Genomic DNA, 25,484 nt, shown 5'->3' with positions numbered 1-25,484 from the left:
TCTGATATTCTAGGATCAGTTGGGATAAACATATGAAATAAAAGTCACAGATTAAGTTCCTGCCGTGGCATAGTGGGTATTAGATCCAGTGTTGCCACAACTGTGGCGTAGGTTTCAGCTGCAGCTTGGATTTGATCCCTGGCCGAGGAACTTCCATACACTGTGGGTGTGGCCAAAAGAAAAATCATGGAGAATCATATTAGCAAGTGCCACATTATAGTCAGGTGGACTCTACTTCAACCACACCCCAATTTATAAAAGAGGTATTGGTGAAGGTTGTCATGGACTTCATGTAATTTCATAATCTCATAGCATCATAATCTTATGGAAGGATTTACTACACATTTCAACATCAACATTATTTTAAATTTAAAAATTGTCATATGTGAAAACCTCCATAAAGTTGTCTTTAGCATGTGAACCACGATGTATGGAGGAATATCCCACTGAGTAGCTTCTGGTTCCACACATTCCAACCTTGTTTCTCCTCCACCACACACAGTCCTGGGTTCATGACAATATCACACATTGCATTACAGCCTTGGGCCCTGCACCTCCTTTTCAACCTTGGGTAAGTTTGTACAGTGAGGAGTCTGACTATTCTGGAGTCCATTCCTATACCAGGATATTATAATAACCTAACTATAAGTACAAGTAACTATGAATCATGTACATAGGTTCCAGTAAACCTAGCTTAGCTGCATCCCTAATTCTACTTCCTGTAACTCAGTTTCAGAAAGAACCATGGTCATTTGAACATTCTAGAACATTCTAGAGAGATGGGACCTAAAAAGACAGTAGCCATAACCATTTTCAGTCAACACATTTTGCTTTTGCAAATTTGTAAAAGCATATGACTACATGAATAGGTTTCAAGGGATTCCATAAACAAGAGACTCTGAAACTCAGCCTTTTTTAGCTGGATAGAAAATCTGCTTCTACCAGCACCTAATGGTACTTGTAGTTCCAAAGTAGACACTCAAAAATATTTGTTGAATGAATGAATGGATGGATGAATGCAAAGATACTTCTCTGTGACTCTTCCAAAGCATTGCTAAATCAGAGTGCCTTTTGAATTAAATTGGATCCATTAGCCACAGGTTACATTAATCATATTAAAACTGTGCTAAACCTCTGAGTGATGTGGGATCTATTTTTAATATGAAACATGCCAAGAAGATTTATTCATTGTAAGTACAGGTATATTGACCCTTTCCTTTTTCTTTCTATGGGGAAATGCACAATTTCTGCATAATTTTGCAGCCCTGTCAAGTTCATGTTCTCAGGAGTATGACCTGAGCAGAGCTGTTACTTGAGATGTCTTATTACTAAAATTATGGATCATCTTTCCTCAGCGTGTATGTTACCTTTTTATCAAGGACAAATTCTACTCTGTGACTTTTTGTGTGTGTGTGACTCCCAGAGAAGGAATTATTTAAATATTTTAAGCAATATTACAGCTAGAAGGACCTAAAAATTGAAAGCCTGTATTTTCCAGGATGGACTGCAAATATAGCTTTATTAAAATTTTCATTTAACTGCCTAATGTGAGAACAGATATAGTTCTAGAAAGGAAATTGGTGGGTCAGACAAGAAATGGGATTTGCTTAGGATTCCTGGCAATTGGTGTGCTCCCTTCATACTCTTGCCCAAAGTTGGCAGGACAGTCTTACTGGTAATCAGAGAAGTACCTATAAAATCAAAGAATCTCTTGTAAAAGCTGACTCTAGGTATACATTTATGCACCATTGAAAATCCAGGTCTCTGGATCTCGAGTCTTTCCATGAATGCCAGAATCAAAATGCTTCTTGCAAAGACTGAATTTTTTCCTACTTAACATTCACATTGAGATAGTTGAGAGAAGATAAAATGCTATGAGGTGAATAATAGTATATGGACAGCAAAGTTGTAGGCTTCATGTTAAGTGCTCTTACACCACATGCTGAATTTGGGAGGTTGGAACTCTCTGACGCTGAGATGGAAAAACTAGGATAAACCAACTCTGTTGGATAAACCAACTGTGAATCCACTAGGCAATATTTCCCACACTGATCTGGTTGTCTCTTTTAAAGTTTTTCACTTTTAAAAAATTTCAAATTAATCTTGGGACCCTATTGGAATACACACAGTGGTTCATGTGAAAAGGCAGGTATAGACAAAGCCATCTTCTCTGGATATGCTAGTGAAAGAAAACGTGTATCCATTTAAAGGGAGATTTTTCTGTTGGAGGCTGTATGTGTGATCAGTCTAAAGAAGTGACTTTTGAGGTACCCTGTCCAAGAGCATGTTACTAGCCACATTGATTGATCTGAAGTTTACCTTAAAGTCTTTGGCAGATAATTTGCTACTGCTGTTTACTATGCCTTGAAGTAGAGAGAAATAAATCAGTTAAAAAACGTTAAGAAAATGGATAAAAATTATAGACTGCTTGTTGAAAGTCCTCCACAATGAGTAAGTGTTTCTTATAAGTTGAGGAGGGCAAGTCAGGCTTTATCAGGAAGCACAGACATATTTCAGGGTGATTAGAAAAAGATAAAGATTTTTTCTTAGCTTCATTCAGCTGGTGTCATGAGGATTATTGATTAAAATGTTAGGATCAATAAGGACTTAAAGTTGCAGTAGAGGAGACCTTAAAGAGGAGAAAAAGGTTATGGTCTGCTGAGTAAGCTGACAATGCTTTGTAAAATTGATTTTTTAAAACATGAACTGTCAATCATAATTCTTGGCTTTCATTGGCATGTGCACACAAGTACATGTAAACTGAAATTATATATCATATCAGATTCTTACACTAAATATTTATTTATTTATTTATTTATTTATTTACTGTCTTTTTGCCATTTCTTGGGCCGCTCCCGTGGCATATGGAGGTTCCCAGGCTAGGGGTCGAATTGGAGTTGTAACTGCCAGCCTACACCACAGCCACAGCAACTCAGAATCCAAGTCGAGTCTGCGACCTACACCACAGCCCACAGCAACGCCAGATCCTTAACCCACTGAGCAAGGCCAGGGATCGAACCCTCAACCTCATTGTTTCTAGTCGGATACGTTAACCACTGAGCCACGACGGAAACTCCTCGTACACTAAATATTTATAAACATCCTATACTACTAGAAGCTATTTACAAAACTTTATCTCATCTGAATGTGTTATTAATGCTTTCTGAAGAGTTCTCTGTAATGTTAATGAGGAAGCTGCTTTTCACGTCATTTAACAGCCAGTGGAACTGATCATGTTTCTCCTTAGAATGCAATTATGTATAATAATACAATTGCCATTTTGTCAGGTTCTTTCCAATATTATAGCAGTAATGTTTTAAGTCCCTTTCTCTTCTTATCCATAATTCATCAGTATCTGAATCTACCAGGTACACTGAACTTCTGTGGTACAGCCATACAACCAGAGATAAATGACTTAGACATTTCGCACGTATAAGCAATAGCACTGCAGAACTCATGGGTAGAGAAAAACTAAACAGATCTAGAAAAATACACTTGTAAAATGCCAGACCACAGAGAGGTAAATGCACACATGGAGAAAAGACAATCAAAATACCGATAAACTAAAAAATGAAGTCCAACAAAATCTGCTGCTAGAGATGTTAGGAAAAAATGTCTTTAGACATTTAGGCGTGACCATTTGTATGGAATGGATGCAGGAGGTACCCCTAAAAAACAATTCAGAGACCAGCTCCTGAAAATATTAACAAACATAGAGGGCTCAGAGCACCCTAAGAGCTGCTAAAGAGAAAAATGTGGAAGAAAATAAAAGGAATGCTTTCAAGGGAAGGGAAAGGACCAAGGTTCAGCCATCACTGAATTCAGGAGCTGAAGGCTGAATTTTCTCAGGGCTGCTCTGGGCACCACATTGCTGAATAACTAATTAAAAGTTCCTTTTCAAAATTTCACAGTCTTTTAGATTGGGTCCAAGAAACGCACTTTTTAAAGAAAATTCTGATCTTAATGAACATTAATTTCACTTTTTTCTAAAATATTAGGCATAAGTCAGTATAAAAATATTAACTATCAATGTGTAGACATCAATGAAAATTTTAAGGAAGTCGTTTCTTTTAAATTACAGGAAATATCAGTAAAGATTAATAGCTGATAATAAAGTTTATTATAATTCTGCCTACTTAATTTTCTGTGTATGTGCTCTCTCATAAATGGAGTTCATTATGACTTTGCTTTAAAGTTTTTGCTTTACATTTAAATACTTAAATACAATTTAAATACTTAGTAGTTCCTATTGTGGCTCGGTGAGTTAAGAACGGGACATAGTGTCCATGAAGATACCTTCAGTGAGTTAAGGATCTGGTGCTGCCACAACCTGCAGTGTAGGTTGCAGATGCAGCTCGGATCTGGTGTTACCATGGCCGTGGCATAGGCTGGCAGCTACAGCTCCAATTCAACCCTGAGCCAGGGAACTTCCATATGCCGCAGGTACATGCGTAAAACAGAAAAATAAAATAAAATAGAGTAAATTTAAATACTTAAATACCCCAGTGGTGTACCTCTATAATCTGTTTTTAAACAGGTGTTCTATGTAGAAAAATCAATGGTTCGTTGTCTTGTTGCCTTGAATTTGGCTGGTGCTTTTTGATTTTGAAATTCATTCAGGAGAAGAAAAATAATTTTCCCTCTACTATTCTGACTTCTTAGCCGCGACCCTATAAAAAAAGACAGATGAACAAGAGAAAAACAAACAGAAGTTCACTCCCATGTATACCTCATGCGCACATGGGTGAGACCCAGGGGAAAAGGAGTCCTTGTCCCAGAAGGCATGATGTGTCATCCTTCATTAGCAACCCAGACTGTCATGACGTGTAATGGGACCCGGTGGAACCTGACCTGCCATTGTCTTTGCTGCAGGTGCACCCTGAGCGTGACCCTTGAGCAGGCCATCATTCTGGCCAGGAGCCACGGACTGCCTCCTCGCTACATCATGCAGGCTACCGATGTGATGCGGAAGCAAGTAAGTCGCACGGACGTTTTAAGACCTTGTTTTCCAGGACCTGGATTTGAAGGTTCCTTGGTTCATTTATCAGGTGTCTGACAGATGCCTGGCTGTGACAGGCACTTTCCCAGGATCGGGAAGTAAGAGATGAACAGGGAACACTGATTCCCAGGGAGGAAGGCAGTGCAGACATCTCTACAAGGGTTCCCCACGAAACTCAGACAACCCGAGAAAAGGGATGTCTAAGCAGTAACCTGAAAGAGGAAGGGGAATGGACCAGGCAAGTGGGCAGGAGTGGATTTGAGGCTATGTGAAGTACAAGATAAAAGGGTATGTGACATTTTCCAGGGCTGGCAGGTGGTTTAATAAGGCTGGGGAATAGACTGGGGACAGGGAGGGGCAAGGAAGAAGGGGAAAGACTGGAGAGCCCTACCTGCTTCTGGAGATCGCAGAGGGACTTCCATGCCATGCTAACAAGTTTGTGTATTATTCTGAAGATAAAACACATACCTCGGAGTTTCCATCATGGCTCAGTGGTAACGAATCCAACTAGTATCCATGAGGATGTGAGTTTGATCCCTGGTCCCACTCAGTGGGTTAAGAATCCAGCATTGCCATGAGCTATAGTGTACACTGCCGACGCCATTCAGACTCCACATTGCTGTGGCTGTGGCCTACGCCAGCAGCTGAAGCTCTGATTCGACCCCTAGCCTGGGAACGTCCTTATGCCTCAGGTGCGGCCCTAAAAAGAAAACAAAAAACATGCAAAAAATACCTCAAATCCGCCCTCAGAGGATGAAGAGCGGCCTTTGGACTGTCTTCATGCCACCAAAAGACACCGAAGGTCTTAGAGATGAGAATACACTCTATTACAAAGTGAATGAACTTTCTATACAGTAGCTCACTAGTATTTTAGGTGTGGTAATTTGGGATTTAAAGCCCTCAGGAGTCATTAAAAACATAAAAATACACTAACCTCCAGTGTAATCATTATTAGGAAATCATGCTTAATCTAGTAGAAAAGATACAAGTCAGTAGGAAGACAAAAGAAGTTGAAAGACATCAACTTTATTTTTTTTTCTGCCTTCTTTTCTTAGGGCTGCCTCAGAAAATTGATTTAACAAATCTTTCCACTTGGTGATTTGGTTTGAATATCCAGTGGTAGTGAGTGACTTAATTTAAAGATATGCTTTTGTAATAATAGCTACTTTATTTCCTAAAGACTTACTGTAGAACTCTCAAGCAAACATATAAATCCCTCTGGGTTTGCTCCCAAGATTACACTACAGAATGTCAACTGCGCCCAAAGGAAAATTCATGGAAACCATCCTAAGAGAGGCAGGCACCTGGCATGGGGTCTGCCGAAATGAGGTACATGCATTGGTGCTTCGGTTTGGGAATCCCGGAGCTGAAGATTGAAAACCGAGATCTGCCAAGATCCGAGAGGGATTTGCTAAATAAAGGTCAGATCCACAAGAAGCTCGTGACACCCTGTGGTTCAGCTGGAAAAGGGCAAATACAGGTGCAAATGCCAGCAGGTTTGGGAAGAATTTTTCAGGTAGATATACAAATGTGGTTTTACAAAGTAGATCAAAGTAAACTTGGGATTATCTATGTCAGCATTGGGATCTGAGTGCTAAAACATTCAAAAGGAGAGTAACCTTTCTGTTTCACCCCATTGCTGTTAGAGTAAGTTTTCAGTAAAACTGAGAGGAACCTTCTCAAAATTATGGTTTATGGCAAGACTAAGGGACTGATAATTGACCTTTTTTAGAATAATCCGGTAAAGAGGTCATTCTGAGTTGGTTACATATACATTCTTCCTCTATGGAGTTGAATAATCAAAACCTTTAATTTCTTGGAGTTTGCTTCATGGCTCAGTGGTTTACGAACCCGACTAGTATTCATGAGGATGCAGATTCAATCCCCGGCCTCGCTCAGTGGGTTAAGGATCCTGTGTTGCCATGAGCTGTGGTGTAGGTCGCAGATGCGGCTCAGATCTGGCTTTGCTGTGGCTGTGATGTGGGCTGGCAGCTGGAACTCCAAGTCTCCTGCTAGCCTGGAAACCTCCATATGCCTCGGGTGTGGCACTAAAAAGTAAAAAAAGAAAAAACCTTTAATTTTTTCCAACTGACAACTGAGAGAAATAAAATAAAGATGGAAAAGTAAAAACAATATTACCTAAGGCTTCATGGGCCTTAGTTTCCCTGGTTCAAACCTCTTTAAAATATATTTATATTGGCGTTCCACTGTGGTGCAGCAGGTTAAGGATCCAGCACTATCTCTGCAGCAGTGAGGTTCGATCCCTGGCCTGGCATAGTGGGTTAAGGATCCGGCATTGCCACAGCTGTGGCATAGTTCACAGCTGTGGCTTAGATTTCATTCCTGGCCCAGGAACTTCCATATGCTGTGGGTGTGGCTAATATATATACATATTTGTATATTAATTTATAATTTTAATTAATTATTATTAATATATATTATTATATTTATAAAATATAATTTTAAAAGACTGAAAAGTTATGAAGTTGCTAAGTTGATTTCTAAACTGCACTATTTTTCTGAACTTATCACTCCCTCCAACTATTTTCTGATAATAACTACATTTAGGATGGGTAACTTCCTTTGTTGCCTGTATCTCTGCCCCAAGTGATGACATCTCCAAGTGGCCCTGAGTCAGACCTGATTCCTGCTTCTTTGTGAAAGATCAGGAGAGGGTGGTCCTCTCTTTATAGAAATTGGAATGGACTGGTACCCAGCAGAGAGTTTTGCAATATTCCTTCCACGGCCAATCCACTTGTCATGATTCAGCAGTTACAGGCAGTGGGATTAATGGCTGGGGTCCAATCTACAAACCAACTCTTACCCTCTTGGGATCCGAATAGTTAGACCACACGTGTGAATCAGAAATCTATTTTTTCTGACCCTTTTGTCTTTTAGTCATTTAGATTCAGCTTTCCAGAGACTGAACGGTTAGAATGTTTGCCTAGTGTTTTCTAAGATCTCTAATTTCTGGTTTTAGAAATAAGGAGTTTTTCAGCATGATTTATGGTTCTTGTCCTTTTTTTTTCTTAATGGCCACACCTGCGGCATATGGACTTTCCCGGACCAGGGACTGAATCCAAATAGCAAGTGCAACCTATGCCGCAGCTGTGGCAACACTGGATCCTTAACCCCCTCTGCCTGGCCCTCAATCAAACTAGCATCACGGCCACAACTCAAGCCACTGCAGTCGTGTTACGGTTCTTATTTCTAATTGCAGTGTAGACACCCCTCTGTATTCTCTTTGGTTTGGTTCCAGGAGACCCCCACCCCCAGGTAACGAATCATGGATACTCAAGTCCCTTATATAAAATGGCAGAGGAATACAATGAATACAGCAGGTCCTCATATCTGAGGGTTTCACATCTACAGATTCAACCAACTGAGGAGCAGTGACCCAGCTGATTGAATCTGCAGATCCAAAAAACTCAGGGATATGGAAGGCCAGCTGTGTAGTTATCATGTACAGATTTTGTGTAGGTGCTTTTACCAGAGTGGTTATTTTAAGTATGCGGCTGAGTAGAAAGGAAAGATGAAAGATATAAAGGAAGGGTACTATGCCCCTTGCAATTTGGGGGTAATGATTATGATAATCCTGGGCAGCATTTTTACATAGCCGACCGATCTGATTAATAGAAGGTTTGCAGTAGAAGCTCTCATTATAACCTTAAAATTTCCTATCCTCGAAATGATGTGTTCTGAGTGTTCTTTGGTGGAAACCTACCCCACAATTCTTTGACCTTTTTAATAAAGACTTGAATTCTGAAGAATTCTGCCTCCTTACTTTTAGTATCAGGGCATTAGTGAGCACCGAGAACAGAGACTGAGGAGGATGTGGTTTTTGCCTAATCTCAGGGTGGACACATGTAAGCAAAATCACCATGAGACACCCACAGGCCGCTGCTCTCCATAGTGTACACCCTCAGTGGATCAGGACATGACATGAGGAATTGAGTAAATGAATGAATTATAAAGTTAGTCCCCCAGACAGCTGGGACACAAAGTGTATGTCACGATGGTGTCACTGGTCTCTACATTAATACTTGGTACAGAGTAAACACTAAATGATATTTATTCAATAAATGAGCTCTAACTAGGAGAACTGGAAAAAGGCTTCATGCAGAAAAAAAATATGTGATAGTGGCCAAGAGCACAGATCCTAGGGCCAGGCGGCCTCAGCTTGAATCCTAGTCTGGGATAAGACTCTTAGCTTCTCTGTTACTTAGTTTCCTCATCATTAAAACAAAGATGATAATGATAGTTGCTTCCTAGTGTTCTTGTGAGGCTTGCATACTGAATGCATTTAGAACAGACCTGTTAGAGTGAATGTCCAGTCAATTATTAGCTCAGACAATATTCAATTCGGGCCTTGGAAGATGAATGTGATGCAGACAGGTAGGGAAGAGGACTGAGAGGGTGTTTAGTAGAGGGAAAACATGAACGAGGTGTAAAAATTTAAGTCACAGGCATATTGAATATAGAAAGAATTATATGGCTGAATTCCACATGAATCTACCAGGACATGTGTTCAGCTTGATGAGCTTCAATTTTATCTGAAACCTTTTAAACAAAAATCTTTCTATGCACCATTGAATATTATGAGACTAAAGACAAAGAATTCTACACAGATATTTTACTCTAGTTAGTAAATCTCTTTCTTATGGGGATATGATTTAGAAATTTTAAATCTAGTTTATGTCTTTGGTAGGAGTGAACAAATAAGTCAGTATGTTGTGAATAATGAGAATCCAGTTTCTGAGAAAGTTACAAATAAGGCAAAGGAGAAGGCTGAGATTCAGAATGAACCCTGTGGCATTGGATTGGAGTCAGAAATATCAGCTTGAGCTGATGGGTATGTACACAAACATACACACACATACTCACACAGATATAGACAGATGTGGAAATAAATATAGATGTTTGAGTAAGTTCACATTTGTCAACCACCTCAGCCTACAAGGAGACCTAGAAGTGGTTACACATCAGGAGTAGAAATGAATGTCCAAATCTTGGCTTCTGAATATCATTCTCCATTCAGAAGAGTCAGGGGTTCTTGGAGAAGTGGTTAATTCCAAGCTGAGATGGGAAAGATAACCCTGGAACGTGTTGAGGGACCAGAAAATACATAAGGACTCAAAAATGACGGTAGTTGCGTGATCAGGACACAAGAAGCAAACCAAGGGAGCTCCCGGTGGCCAACACTGGAACAATCTGAACGACAAAACATGATTAATCATTAAAACGTTGGGTTGTAACTCATGGGATAAAATAAATATTCATGAATCCATATTGAGTTAAATAAATACTTGAATAGGTACTTTGGGGAGAAGATATAACCCTTCTTTATAGAAGCGTCCTAGTTCGCAAGCACTGTAGTAGTATTGTTTTGGGCAAGAGCAACCAATAGAAGCTAAAATCAATGAGCAGAGTTTGAAGACAAGCAGGATATGGACATAGTCTCACGGGATCTCCTACAACATATTTACTAATTAGAAAAAGAAAGGTGGTGACTTTACAGTGGAACAGTCTGGCCAACGCCACCTTAACCAATTGGTGAGATATTAAATGACATCATGTGATGTGATGGTGATCAGCATCAGTGATAAAATGCACTAAGAAGGCACAGCATCGCTTCTGTGATTTTCTTGCCAACACACATATCCTTTATCTCATTATAAGAAAACATCTGACAAACCCAAATTGAGAGACATTCTGCAAAACAGTGACACAATGACCAGTACTCATCCAAAATATTAAGGTCATGGAAGACCAAGGAAGTCAGGAATTGTCCCAGATTGGAAGAGACCATGGAGACAGTGTGGTGTGGGGTCCTGGATTGGATTCTGGGATAGAAGAGGGGCCATTAGTTGGGGGAAATGGTGAAATATGAATAAGATGGGCAGAGCAGCTAATAGCATGTCCTGGTTTTGATCATCACACTATGATCAATGAAGGGTTGCCGTTAGAGAGAGCTTAACCTAGTAAGTGAAGTATGTGCCATCTCTGTTCTGATTGATTGTAAACTTTCTTCTGAGTCTAAAATTACTTCAAAATAAGGAGGTTTAAAAAAAAAAAACCAAAGCCTGATTAATTGCATTCCTAAATTCCTTCCCATCTGTCTTTTTACCACACCCACCCCACCCCCTTTTCCCTATTTGCTTTCCTTTATCTGGTCCACCTTGAGAGACTGCATTCTTTTTTCTTTTTTTTTTGTCTTTTCTAGGGCCGCACCCGCAGCATATGGAAGTTCCCAGGCTAGGGGTCTAATCGGAGCTGTAGCCGCCAGCCTACACTACAGCCACAGCAACAAGGGATCCGAGCGGTGTCTGCAACCCACACCACAGCTCACGGCAACGCCAGATCCTCAACCCACTGGGTGAGGCCAGGGATCAAACCTGAGTCCTCACAGTTCCTAGTCGGATTCATTAACCACTGAGCCACGATGGGAACTCTGACTGTATTCTTTTCTTTTTCTTTCTTTTCTCCTTTTCTTTTTGTCGCTTCCCATTCATCAGAATTTGGTAGCAGGAGAGAGTTTGAGGGGTTTTTTTTAAGTAACTCTCCTCCCTTTATACTCAGCCCCAAACCCTGGTGTTTGCTTCTTTGTAGTAACCCATTCCCATTAGGAACTGAACAATGAATATTCATGAACTTGAAAGATTTGCAAAAAACGTTTTCATTGCTAAAGCGCGTTATCTTTGTACTATCAACTTTCAGGCCCAATGCTTACATTTCAAAGATCCACATGCACATGCTTTGTCCAGAAATTGCTTTAAACTACTTAAGGAAATATTTTCTTGATAAATACTATGAAGTTTAAAATAACTATCTATTCAGCTAAGGACAAAACAGGCTGCATGCATGTGAGAGTGCTGTGATTTTTGTTCCATGAACGTGAGGACCCAGAGTGGATATGTCTAGGCTGCTCAGTTCCTATTTTCAGTGTCTTAACTCTTCATTGCTTAAATATTGAATGCAGATATGGATGAGGTAGTGAACAGGAAGCTGTCATTTGAACTTATTTCGAAATGATTTCCGTGCTTTTGAAATAAATTATCAATCCTTTGAAACAATTTATTCCGTGTATTTTGATTCTTAAAAGCGTTAATTTTGAAAATGCTCAGATGATGATTTCTTTCTTCGCACCCCATTTCTCTTGATGTTCAATACACTGTTGAAACCTGTATTCTACACTCGAATGTTAATGGTATGTTAAATAATTATTAATAAAGGAAGAGCTAAAAGTGATTGTTCTTATTTCTTTCAGGGAGCAAGAGTTCAGAACACAGCAAAGAATTTAGGAGTCAGGGACCGGACCCCCCAGTCTGCTCCGAGGTAAGTGATTCCCCCAGATCTGGCGTTTCCCAAAGGGCTCAGCGCCTTTTCCCAGGCAGAGTCACCACAGCTAATGCAGTTGCCCCCAGATATGCCCAGCACAGTGCTGAATATAATCCTAGAAACCAGCCTTATAAACATTGTGTTTGAATCTGAATAGGCTTAAATGCTCTCAGATTAAGTGAAATTTTAGGTGAAGCCAACTTAGAGGGAGCAGGTAGAACTCATAACATTATTCTATTTTGCACATTCCAGCATGAATTCAAAAACAAAGGCCCCTACAGTTCCTGCTAAAATTTGTATTCGAGCTGCACCAAACCACTGAAATGCTATTTGCATTTATATTTCTGTGACCACACATGCTGTTCCCTCTGGCATGAGTGCCTCTCCCATTTGTGTCTGTATGAAAAACTACTGTTTTAACCACAAAACCCCATTTAGATATTATTTTCTCCTTGAAGTTTGGTTGAGTTTCCTTCCTGTTTGTGCTTCCTTTGCATCTTGTATGTTGATCTATTATGGCCCTGATGGTATTGCCATGTCTTGTCACCTGGCTCTCTGCCCAACCTGGATATGACTTCTTTAGAGTCAGGGAATATTCTTTTTGGATTTTATTCATAGCTCATCGCAGTGCCTACAGAGTGCCTACATAGACTGCCTGAACTGATTTCAAGAATACATGAATGAATCAATGAATGAATGAGCCTTTTGTTTGTCATCCCACCAAATGTTCACAGTGCATATATCATCATAAAAAAGGACTTGAATCCACTTTTAAAATAAATGAACATGGGAACAGCCATCAAAGGAGTGTTCATTTATTTCCCTGGTGACATTAGGATAGGCAACCATCTATCTTGAAGTAGGGCAAATTTAAATAATTTCTTTATGTTTGATTATTTTTATACATTTGCATTTTAACAAAAAGTAGCCTCCTCCAAGCACTGTCACAGATAAGACACTCTTTGTTTCTATGACAAAGCAGCTACCAGAGTAGGAATGATGACCACAGCATTTATGAAGTTCTCTTTCATTCTGAAAAACCATGTTGGCAGTGAAAGTACTTTCAAAAGAGAAAACATGTTTTCCCCCTGAAGATGGATGGAGCACTCATGTTCTAATTGCATTTATTTTTAGTGCTGACTCCTAACTCTATTTAATCCTCTAGTCTTGTTAATGTCATCGTTCATAGTTGATTAGATTAGAATCTAAGACTATCTGTGACTAAGAATCATTTCACATAGGCATTCTCTCTCCAGCATCTTGAACAGACATGGTATATTTGGATAATAAACCCAGTGAAGCTTTAAAATTCCCATAAGAAAACAAGAAATGGCTCAGCAAGGTCTTCTCTCCTGGAGCTTATAAACACTAATAAACAGTATGGATAAGACTTAAGCATCCTGATCAATAAACCAATATGCAGGCTCAATCTGGGAAAAAGAAACTGATAAGCTCACTTTTTTTCTTTATCAGTTTATGGTTAAAACACTTGAAACACAATACAAAGTGCTAGCTCTAAAATTGATCTATTTTTGCAAGGGGGTAACAGCCCTGAGAGAGAAATCCTGAGTAATTTTTCAGTTTTAATTATTCTTTCATTCATAGTACAAATGTTTATTGAAGGCCTAAGAAATGAGAGGATAGAAATAGTTCCAGCCCACAAGGAACTTTCAGTTAAAGAGGAATGAGTGAAACGTAACCACAGAAAAGGGAGAATGGGAGAAGCGTGCTGTACAGGCACAGAGAGGGTTAAGGACTCCAGAGCCTCTGGGATCCCTCCCATCCAGAAACCAGGATTCCTGCCCCAAAGACAGCGAATCACAGAACACACTTGTCCCTCAAGGCCAGGCCATCCCTCAGCAAGTCTGGAGTAATGTTTCTGGAAACATCTTCATGGAGATAAAATTTGCTGTCTCTGACAGACATAGAATTTGATTCAAATCCCCAACCAGTCTCTATCATGCTTTTCCTTTCTCCATTTACTGCCTTTTCTTTTTTTTAATTTACTCAGCAAACAGATACTGAATTTAGGCTGTGTCTCTGTAGGTGTCAAGCACTTTGTTAAAAGCTAAGGATAAAGACATACTCCCCTCTACCAGTCAGTGAGGTGTCATTGAGCAACAACTCAATATAATGGAAATAGTATCGTGTGTGTGTGTGTGTGTGTGTGTGTGTGTGTGTGTGTGTGTGTGTGTGTGAGATAAGAATCATGACAGCGCAGCCACTATGGAGAAGTTCCCTAGAAAACTAAAAAGAGAACTACTATATGACCCAGCAGTTCCACTTCTGGGTATGTATCTGGGAAAAATGAAAACATGAATTCAAAAAGATACATACCTCCCGGGGTTCATAGCAGCATTTTTTACAGTACCTACAACAGAAGCAATTCAACAGCCCATCCACAGACAACTGAATTAAGATGTGGTGTATATATATATAATGGAGTATTACTCAGCTATCAAAAAGAATGAAATCCTTCCATTTCTAGAGAATATTATGCTTAGTGAAATGTTAGAGAAAGACAAATACTCTATGATATCACTTTATGTGTTGAATCTGAACAATAATGCAGTAAAGGTGTATATAAAACAGAAAGGGGGGAGTTCCCGTCGTGGCGCAGTGGTTAACGAATCCGACTAGGAACCATGAGGTTGCGGGTTCGGTCCCTGCCCTTGCTCAGTGGGTTAACGATCCAGCGTTGCCGTGAGCTGTGGTGTAGGTCGCAGATGCGGCTCGGATCCCGCGTTGCTGTGGCTCTGGGGTAGGCCGGTGGCTACAGCTCCGATTCAACCCCTAGCCTGGGAACCTCCATATGCCGCGGGAGCGGCCCAAGAAATAGCAACAACAACAACAACAACAACAAAAGACAAAAAAAAAAAAAAAAAAAAAAAACAGAAAGAGACTCACAGACATAGAAAACAAATTTGTGATTACCAAAGAGAAGAGTGAAGCAAGGAGAGACAAAATAAGGTTACCAGATTAACAGATATAAATTACTGTATATAAGAGAGATAAACAATAAGGATTTATTATATAGCACAGGGAACTATACCCATTTTCTTATAGTAACCTATAATGGAATATAATCTGCAAAAATACTGAATCACTATGCTATACACCTGAAACTAACACAATATTGTAAAGCAGATACACTTCACTTAAAAAAAAAAAAAGAATTATGACATAAATAGCACAGATTACCATCGGAACACAGAGAAGGGACACATAACTCAGCCTAAGGATGGAGTGGAGAGGTTGCAGGGAATTCCTGGGCTAGTCAGCATGGTAAAAGAGGTATTCCTCAGCTAATGCAGTGGCACCAGTGCCTAGAGAACACATCACAATCTGAGAACTACACCTAGATCTCTATGACCAATGCTTGAATTTGATGTAACAATGATGCAAAGTGCTGCTGAAGATATAGGCAGGGGCTTTATCAGGAAGGAACTTGTGTTACATATTGAAGAGTTTTGATTTTAACTTGGAGACCATAAGGAACCATTAAAAAACAGTCTTTCTTTCTGGAAGATTTGGGTTTTAGAATTTATGTCTGGCAATATTAGGAGGCCACCTTTTAGGACAGCTCAGATCAAAGGAGATCATTCTATTATTGAGGATGAAGATGAGAGGGTGGATTCCAGAGATATTTAGAAGGCATAATTAATGAATAATAAAGTCCTACTGTATATCACAGAGGACTATATTCAGTACCCTATTATAAATCATAATGGAAAAGAATATTAAAACTATACACACACGCACATACATATGTATGTATATATGTATGTATAACTGAATCACTTTGCTGTAAACCAGAAACTAACACAGTGTTATACATCAACTATACTTCAATTAAGAAAAGACAGAAATAAAAGTCTTTGGACACTAACTGGATGCATGGGGTTAGTGGAAAGGAAGATTCTAGAATGACCACCAAATCTTGTATGACAATGGTGAAGGTTCTAGTCACTGAGACAGTAGATGCAGGAAAAAGAGCATGCACAGGAAAAAGTGATGAGCTGGACTTGGAGATACTGCAACCGAGACATAATGGGCCATCTATGTGGAGATGCTCTTGTGGGTGGTACAGATTATATCCCTCTTCATTCTTACTAACATACTTTGGCTTGCCAGAGTATCTTAACCAATAACCAAGTATTACATTCCAGATGTAATGGTGCACTGGTCTTATTTTCTATTATGTTACACTCTTTGGAAACTATTGGGTCCTAAAAATTTGATTTTCTTTATTTGCATAATTGGGAGACAGCATACTGTAGTGGTTAAAAGTGAAAAAATGATTTGGGGTTCCAGCTCCTGCTACATGACCTTATTTAGCCAAGTTATGTATATTCTCTGAGACAGTTTTCTTATCTGTAAAATGGGGAGAGTTGCCTTGGGACAGAGTATCGTTACTTTAGCCTTCAAGAGAGGCATTTACTTTCTGGCCTCCTTCAGTACAGCTTTTATTTGGGCCATCTAGAAAGATGAAGGGCATGATCTGTAGGCTGAAGTTTGAAAGGTCTACTCTCTGCTAGTTTGGATTTAGGCTGGAAATACCAGCTCCAGGATGGCTGCCTCAGCCCAACAGAAAAAGAAGAAAGTGGAGCCAGAAACACACCTTTTTCGTGCAGGTCTTCAAAATGTCCAGCAAAGGCCTCCCATTACCTAACTGTTCAGCTACCAAAAACAAATGCCTCAGCACAGAGCCAAGGTCCATCTCTTACCTATTGCATTATACTTCCCAACTTCATCTGCCTGTTCCAAATTCCCAAAGCCCCACAATTTCCATTAAAAAATGGGTCTGAACTCAGATAACCCTGAGTCCCTTCCAGAAGCCTCACAAAAGCTCAATCTGCCCAGCTGCACTGTACCCAGAACTATTATCTCATTAGTTGACCACAGGGAGTAGCCTGGGCTCCAATTTGTGAGATGGACATTTCAGAGACTTCTCTTCCCAGTCTTAGTTATGTCACATGGAAACGTGTGCTGCAAGATCACAGGATATGACGACTCAGCCCAGATCTCATGGGGTAAGACTTTGCCATCCAGCTTAGTGGTCCTGTTCTGAGTAAGGCCACTGTGCCCTTTCACTCTTTAGGCAGCACTGTCAGGGAAATAAAATGATAGAAATTAAAAAGGAAAAGAACTTTGCTATCATCTATAATTCCAGCTCTAGGAATGCAATTTCAAACAACACCATATCCTTCAGCTGCAAAAGCAGCTTTGAAGTCTATCAGCTGAATTTAATGTATTCTTTTCTCTGGAAAGGACGGAATAAGCTTTTCTGAGGTGAGATGTTCTTATTTTGGTATTCATTTTCTTCCATGAAGATGACATATAAAGTACTGTCCACCTTCCAGACTCCAAAGGCAACAATGTCCTCTCTGTGTTTCCAGCATAGGAAAGTTCATCTTGTTAATGAGGTTTCTAGCCCATATTCTCCCCTTCCCCTTTGACTTAAGAGTGACCATGGGATTAAATGTTGAAAGGAGAGGAAATTTCAAATTTGCTCAAGTTGTCAACACATTTAAATTCATCTGTGCTTTTAAAACAGAGAAAAGTTGAGATCTGCACCTGATATCTTTCCATCATCAGACTGTGGAGTAGGAACAATGTGGCCACTCCAATGTGGTATCATGGAGGAGAATAGGCTTACGGCTGGCTGTGTTACATTGGCTGGTATTCTTTCAGGTCCCTCCTTAAAATGGGTGTGCCTTGAGTATCACTGTTGCAGCTGTTACAGCCCCCTTTGTTTGTTCAACCATTCAAAAGAAAATGGAGCACTAGAACTTGTATAATCCTCCTGGTTCAGTCCCTTGAGCTCTGCCTTCATGCTTTATGGTTTCAAACAACTAGACCTGGGATGCAAAGAGAGAGCATCTCAGGGCATCTCCACCAGTTCAAATGGATTCCTTGGCCCACTTTAATCTCCACCTAACTCTTATGACACATGAGTGACAGTGTGGGCAGAGCTGGGCAAGTATTCCTTAGAAAACACCGGCTAATTGTGCCCTTAGTATTCAGGCCTTGGGACTCTGGCACATCAGCCTAACCATGACCAATTGCCAGCACCACCGGGATGGTACAAAACGAAGCAGATTTCTAAGATGAGTTAGAAAATCAGTAACCCCTGTGCAAATAGATGCTATCTTACTTGAAGATCATCGTGATAGACAGGAGGGTAATTATCATCTACTAGAATTCAGAGAATCACTTTGCTACAAGCAAGGTGAATAGCCCAGGTTGGCAGCACAGGATCAAAAGCAGCTGGTGTAAAAATGGCACCTCTACCTAATCAGTAGTCATCTAGATGTGCAAAGAGACATTGGTGTTTTGCAATAGCAGAACCGATCTGTTGCGTTTGCTAATGCATATGCCATTTTTTAGTACCATGGGCAATTTGATCATGACTGACTTCCAAACCAAGAAATGATTGTCAACTTATTTGTTATACCAATAAAAACATCTCACTCAATGTCAGTACACCAGGCCACTGTCACACCTTCTCATGCCTTTTCTAGGCTGTACAAGCTATGCGAGCCGCCTCCCCCAGTCGGAGAAGAATGAAGAAAATTCCCAAGGGACCAGGCGAGCAGAAGCTTCTGAACACTGGACTAGACCACGGACATCCTGGCTAAACATTCTTCACCCAACATCAAGAAATGGATTTTTTCCTCTAAATCTTTTATCATGGAGTAAATAACTCATGTTCAGCTTGTGCTTAGATAGTTGTGCTGGAAATGGATAGGAGTCCATTCAAACAATTCAGCTTCCCAAACTGACCTTACTGTAGGTTGACATGTATTATTCATTTTGTTGGTAAAAATTCATCCCTGGAGATTGTTTTAAAAATATCAGCACTAAAACATTTACCATTGTGTCTCCTTTCCCATGTGTTGAAGTTACTGTATTGTGTTTGCTTTCATCATCTCCAATGGAACATGTAATGAGGGATAGATCCCTTTGAAGAAGTCTGTCACTGAAGAAACCTGGGCACACTTTCCAAATCATCTCATTAAAAATGTTACAGACCAGGGAAACCGAGTGTTACAGGTTTTCAGTCGCCCACTTGCACCCAAGAAAGTAGTTGGTGGGTGAAAGGCAAAGAGTATGATTCACTCTTCGTAAGAGAGTCTTTCTTAGTAGAGGAGAAGAGAGCCGACTGAGACCTCCAGCAAGACCTTCCTCTTTCGGCCTTCAGGTAATCTTCACGCTGGCTCGTGGACAAGGCTCCTAGACATTGCCGGTGAACCGATGCTGTCCTTGGTCCCTGAAGTGGGCGTGGCTTTCTTGGGGCATGCGCACTGATGCTGTGGCCTAAGTGTTCAGGCGATGGGAAGAGGCAGGGGACTGGGGTGGGAGGGAAAGAAGACTGGGGGGAAGGGGGGGAAACAAGCCTACAAGAAATGGCAACCTTTAACTTTGAAAGATACCTAAAACTCTTAATTTTATTAAGGCTTTCACATGAGATGTCAGTCTCTTAAGACAATACACTATTCTGAATATTTTTCTGTCAAGGTATATATATATATACCTTATATATATATAAGATGAGAAAATAAAGCTTTATTTGTTGAGCGTTAAAAGGACTATTAGAAACCTCGATAATTTATGAAATGAGTAGGTGTATTCTGTTTTCATTCTAAAGTACACATAATGTTTATCCTTTCTACATTGATAAAATAACATTTTTAGCATAGTGAATACAATTATATTGATTTTTAACCTATAATTTTTAAAACAAAGTGCCCTTCCAGTGATTGTGATATTTACGTGGATATAGATTAATTTCGTAAGTGAAATGCTTTTCCTAACTGAAGTATATACAAGCCATTATTTGATTTAATTTAAGAAATGTGATAATAGTTTTCAAACTATTATTTAAAAACGTTCATGACTAGCAGTTGTGTATTGAATAATGGAAATACTGCATTACCTATGTATGAGGTGTTTATATTCTGGTCAAGGTAATGATAAATGTTATTTGGCACAGAAGCACTTAAGACGTTCATGATAATTCCATATCTGTAATGAAAAATAAAGAAACCAACATCAGAGTTTTCAGAGAAAAAGATGAACATTTGAATTTAATGAAGATATGACCTTAATATAAATATCTGCATTAAATATATTCTTAGCTTTCAGGGGTTTAACATTTTTGATACTATTGCAAGTGATCATGAAGATCCATGAAATGAGTAAATTGTGATTATCCTGTACTGAAAATTCAATTACATTTAATGCAGGGCTAATGAGTGAGCAAAACTGATTAACTAGCCCGTACTTTTTCATGTTGTCGTTACTGCTCTATAATCACCACCCTGGAAGGAACATTCTTTATTAGAGGCCTCTAATAAAGGGGTTACTGAAAAATTGCCGTCATCCTTTGCCGTTTCATGGGGGAAATTAGCTGCTTTTGTAGTATTTGTAAATTAGCATATTTTAAAGACCTAATAAGCTCTATGTATTAGGATGTGCTTAGTACTATTTTAAGGGTTAAACATGGTGCAGACGTAGCATCTATCAGAGTGCTTGGCACTTATTAAAAGCTCAAAAGTTAGTGATGACTTTTTCTTCTTGCTATAAAAACTGTAACTAAACACTACGTAATTTCTACATGCGAAGTACCACCTCCAGATACTTTATCTATGCTTTGTTGCTATTGCTTTTCTAATCCGCATAACGATGATTTGAGGTGATGCTTTTTGCATCACCCTCATTTTACAGTAGAGGAACTGAAGCAGGGAATGGTCCAGTGACTTACCCAAGATCATGTGACCCATAAGCGGTAGAATTGGGATTTGAGCCCAGTGATCCTGCCTTCTTAGAACTCTGTGCTTCTTTTCCTTATTAATGTGGGAAAAGTTGTAATACTGCCAATTACTTGTTAGTTAAGTTGGAGTTATGTGGGGTGTGTTGCCATTAAATTATACATCTTCTATAAAGAAAAAAGTGAATGGAAATATGTAAAATGCCTTTAATATATGAAAATCCTAGGCTTTCCTGGGCCGTTTACCATCCTGTATACACACAAGGTAACCCAATCCGACTGCAATCTAAAAAAAATATTTTTCTCGTTGTTGAAGGTAACAGTTTTTGATACGTTTTGCAAGTCTGGAATAGTACATTGTACAAAATTTGACTATGATTCATAACAGTGGTAACAGTAAAAATTTCAAATGGGTAAATGAATAAAAACAGCTCTTTAATACCATGGTGTATTTCTGTGTGACATTAGACATTTAACTTGAGTTTTTACAATGGGTTTACCTAAATGCTCACGTTTCCTCTACAACCAGTGTACCTTTAAATGTTACCAAACCTGCTGGCAGTTGCCTAAGTTCTGCCGACTTTAAAGTTCTCAGTTTGGATGTCTGCATCTCTCCACTAAAAGGGAAGGTCACACCTAGAAATTTTGGCTCTTATTATGGGACCTGATGCATCAATACTTGTTAACTAGTAATTCATAGTCTATAAATCAACATCCCATCATGTCTTATAAAGTTTACTCATTAAATATTACAAAATATAATATTAAAAGTATGACTCATTTGAAGAGAGTAGAATTTTGCATCTATTTCTATTACATTGAATAAGAAAGAAAGAAAGCAAGAAAAGAAAAGAGAGAGAAGGAGGAGAGAGGGAGGAAAGAACTTTTGTACTAGTTTCTACTTAGATTGGGTATGTAGTGTTGAATTTAGAGTGTAAGCTTTATTTTATGAACCAATATCCCTATTTAGAAGTCTCATACTATATTCTGTCTTTTTAAATCACATTCTTCCAATGGCTGAGATTCCCTGTGTGTTCAGTGGCCATTCTTGCAGCAACAGTGTTCAATCTAAAATTAGGTTAATTTCTCATGATGCTCTAATATATATGATGTTGTAATTATATTGGTTCTGACTCTATTAATTTAAATTTTATGATAAATTTAAGTGATGTGATATGGACCTTGGCACTAACTGTAAAAGCCAAGAAAATGAATGGGTAAAAAAACAACCCTGAGAAACATATTAACTCTTAAATTTAAGAAAACAATCTATTTTCAACCTTTGGACACTTTTTTGTCAGCAAAATCCATGTTTATTGACTGGGGAGCATTCCAGTGAGTTATTCTAGATAAATGAAAATAATAAATTTGTAATTAAAATACTACAGTATTCTTTCATTTGTTTGCATAGCTCTTTTCCTGTATAGCATGATGTAATACAGACTAGAGAGCATATTTTTATTCAGGTATATTTTCAGTAAAACATAATATTGAAATTTAAAATGACTAACCTTAAGTCATTTTAATTTACCTTGACTTTAAAAGGTCATTTTTAGATTTTTTTTAGTAGCTCTAGGTACTAACTTTACCATGTGACTAAATTGCTTCTGAATTTTTAAAAACTATGTTTCATTTTTAAAGGCTTATTTTTAAGTGGATTATCATGCAAAGTTATAGCTCAATTACTTTCCCAAAGTTAGTAGTAGTTATTTCATTAACATGTGTGTGTGTATTAACCAGTGTGCTGAAGAAACTGTCAATTTGTCCTGCCTAAGTATGAAGGCAAAGCTTTGAAAATGGTGTAGGATGACCTGAACTTCAATTAAGACAAATATTCTGTACTTTGTCAAGTTGTTGCAGTGTTAGGGATGAGAGCCTCAGAAAAGTTTTACTGACAAGGTAGAGCTAAAATTTCAGTGGGCAACTGGGCCAAGAATGGCCTCAGGCTTATTCCTTTAATAAACAGTGGCCACAACCTTGTAGGTGCTGCAATTCCATAATAGTTAGTATGGTAAATCTCTTGTTTTAGAAAAATTTTGCTGCTTAAAGCTTTGCTTTTACCAGTGATCTCAGTATTTGTATTGCCAAGCCTTGCTACACAGAAACATGGCCTATTTCACTCAGGATTGCTTGCTTCTCTTACTGAGAAGAGATGTCTGAAGTCTACTAGGTGTACTAATATATATATATATATATATATTCATACACATTTTATATTCACATATTTATATCATTTTTTACAATAATACATTATAAAAATTACTTACTTAGATTCTTATGTCTTGTTCTGTCTGAAGGTATGAAATAGAGAGTTGTTCAATATATTGAATGTCTTGTTTAAATATGCCATAAGTGTACCCGATAGGCCAATTTTTGATCATTGACACTAGTTTCTTACTCTGTCTAGAATCAGTTTACCTGGTTTTGCCATCAGATGAAGTAGCTGATTAAGAACAAAATTGTTGAATTTGTAAATGATAATTCTAGTAGAAATGGAAAGCTTTGGATAGCTAATTTGGAGTGCAAATAACAGAATAAATGTTATTCATTCATGTATTCATTCAACAAACATGTTTGAGAATTCACTTTGTAAAAGCCACAGCCAGTGGGCTTCATTTATGCTTTGGATATATTCGGTTTGAAAATCTTCATAGTATCGCCTCTTTGTTAATCTCCTGTGTCTTTTACTTGGAATGACATTATTATTTGTAACACAAACCTGTTCTAATATCACGTAGGTATATATACTGTGTGAAGTCAAGAATACTAAGTTGGTAAAATGCTCTAGAAAATATACATTTAAATCTGAGTATCTAATGCCTCAAGCAAATTTGCTAGCATTTCAGATGAATATATATTTTTGTAACTGCCAAGTAAATAAGTAGAATATAGCTTTTTGTTTAAAAATATTTTTATAAGTATTCATCTATACAGTATTCATTATTTTGAACATTTAAATATCAGATTGGTTCTATAAATAGTGATTCTTCTGAATATATCCATATTTAACATTACATAACACCCAAAATGTAATGACAAATGTCATCTGAATGTGTTATTAGAGTAGTCTGGTTTTTTTTCCTTTGTAAAATATACATGTAACATAGTTTCAGTCACTCGGTATTTTATGTATGGTTAAAACAGATCAAGTGTGTTATGTGTTTTATATCATGTATTTTTGTCTGCATAAAATACTAGAATAGTAACATTGTACCATAAATGTCAAAAATAATAAAGTGAAATGTAGTATGACCATTTCAGTTTCTATCCATTTAAATTTAACCAATTCCTATTATGTTCTCATCTGTTTACGATATAAAAATATTCATGAAACAGAGCTTTTCACCCTTTAAGAATTCACAAGCTCAATAGAAGAAACTTGATAAACCTGTGAAACACATCTACAAATATGAAGCAAGGTGAGTTGAAGAGACAGAAACTGCTAGGAAAAGCTAAATGTGGGCAGGAGGGCTTCATGGAAGATAAGAAAGAGTCTGTGCTGTTCCCTAAATTAACTAGCCAATCCATCCAGGTTTATTCAGGACCTATTATGGATAAGCCTCTATCCTAGTTGCTGAGAGTGTTATTAAATGCATGTAATTCTCAAACTCTGCAGTTAAAGAACTTGGTATATATAGATGATTAACACAGCACACAAACTAAAATGGTACCTACCAACATAAGGCAATACACACTAATACAGAATAAGAGGTAAGACAATGAGAAATGTGTACTATAGAAACTCAAAGAATTTAGATGCAATCCAACATCTCTTTATTGGGTACCTGGGAATAACTTATCAAATACTTTGCTAAGCTGGATATTTAGTCCTTAGAAACATATATGGCTATTGTGCATGTAGAGTTTACAGTCTAGAAAGGGAAGAGTGACCCAACAATACCAAAATAATGTGAGATGGCTCAGTCAGCTTTTAGAATGTGTAAGATTAAACAGTGGAAGAAGGGAATGCAATCTTGTCAGTGAGAGTAACATGAATACATGCACAGAGATGCAAATGTGCCAGATATTTTGGAGAGATGGTAAGTAGATCAATCTAGGATTAAGATTTGTGAATGTGGAGTTCCTCTCGTGGCTCAGTGGTTAACGAATCTGACTAGGAACCACGAGGTTGCAGGTTCGATCCCTGGCCTTGCTCAGTGGGTTGAGGATCAGCTTTGCCATAAGCTGTGGTGTAGGTCGCAGACCCGGCTCGGATCTGGCGTTGCTGTGGCTGTGATGTAGGCTGGTGGCTACAGCTCCGATTTAGACCCCTAGCCTGGAAACCTCCATATGCCCATATGCCGCGGGTGCAGCCCTAGAAAAAACAAAAGAAAAAAAAAGATTCATGAATGTAATAACTGATTATGTTGAGCT

At 38.5% G+C, this 25,484-nt stretch overlaps 1 protein-coding gene across 2 annotated transcripts in view; it reads left to right on the top strand.

The window, feature by feature from the left end:
* PREX2 (phosphatidylinositol-3,4,5-trisphosphate dependent Rac exchange factor 2) overlaps nt 1–24,365 on the top strand; it is a 285,840-nt gene extending 261,475 nt beyond the window's left edge. For both annotated transcript variants that reach the window (XM_021089269.2, XM_013996689.3), the window contains 3 exons: nt 4,873–4,975; nt 12,267–12,334; nt 18,862–24,365. In XM_021089269.2, the coding sequence (XP_020944928.1) occupies nt 4,873–4,975; nt 12,267–12,334; nt 18,862–18,907 (217 nt within the window). In that variant the 3' untranslated portion in view covers nt 18,908–24,365. The remainder of the gene's footprint in view (nt 1–4,872; nt 4,976–12,266; nt 12,335–18,861) is intronic.
* Nucleotides 24,366–25,484: the final 1,119 nt, after the last annotated feature.

Source organism: Sus scrofa, chromosome 4 (genome assembly GCF_054392235.1).
Source record: "Sus scrofa isolate SSC_HxYL_T2T_F1_AM1 chromosome 4, Sscrofa_HxYL_maternal_Yorkshire_Landrace_v2.0, whole genome shotgun sequence".
Taxonomy (NCBI): Eukaryota; Metazoa; Chordata; class Mammalia; order Artiodactyla; family Suidae; genus Sus; species Sus scrofa.
This window is presented reverse-complemented; position numbering and strand designations above follow the sequence as displayed.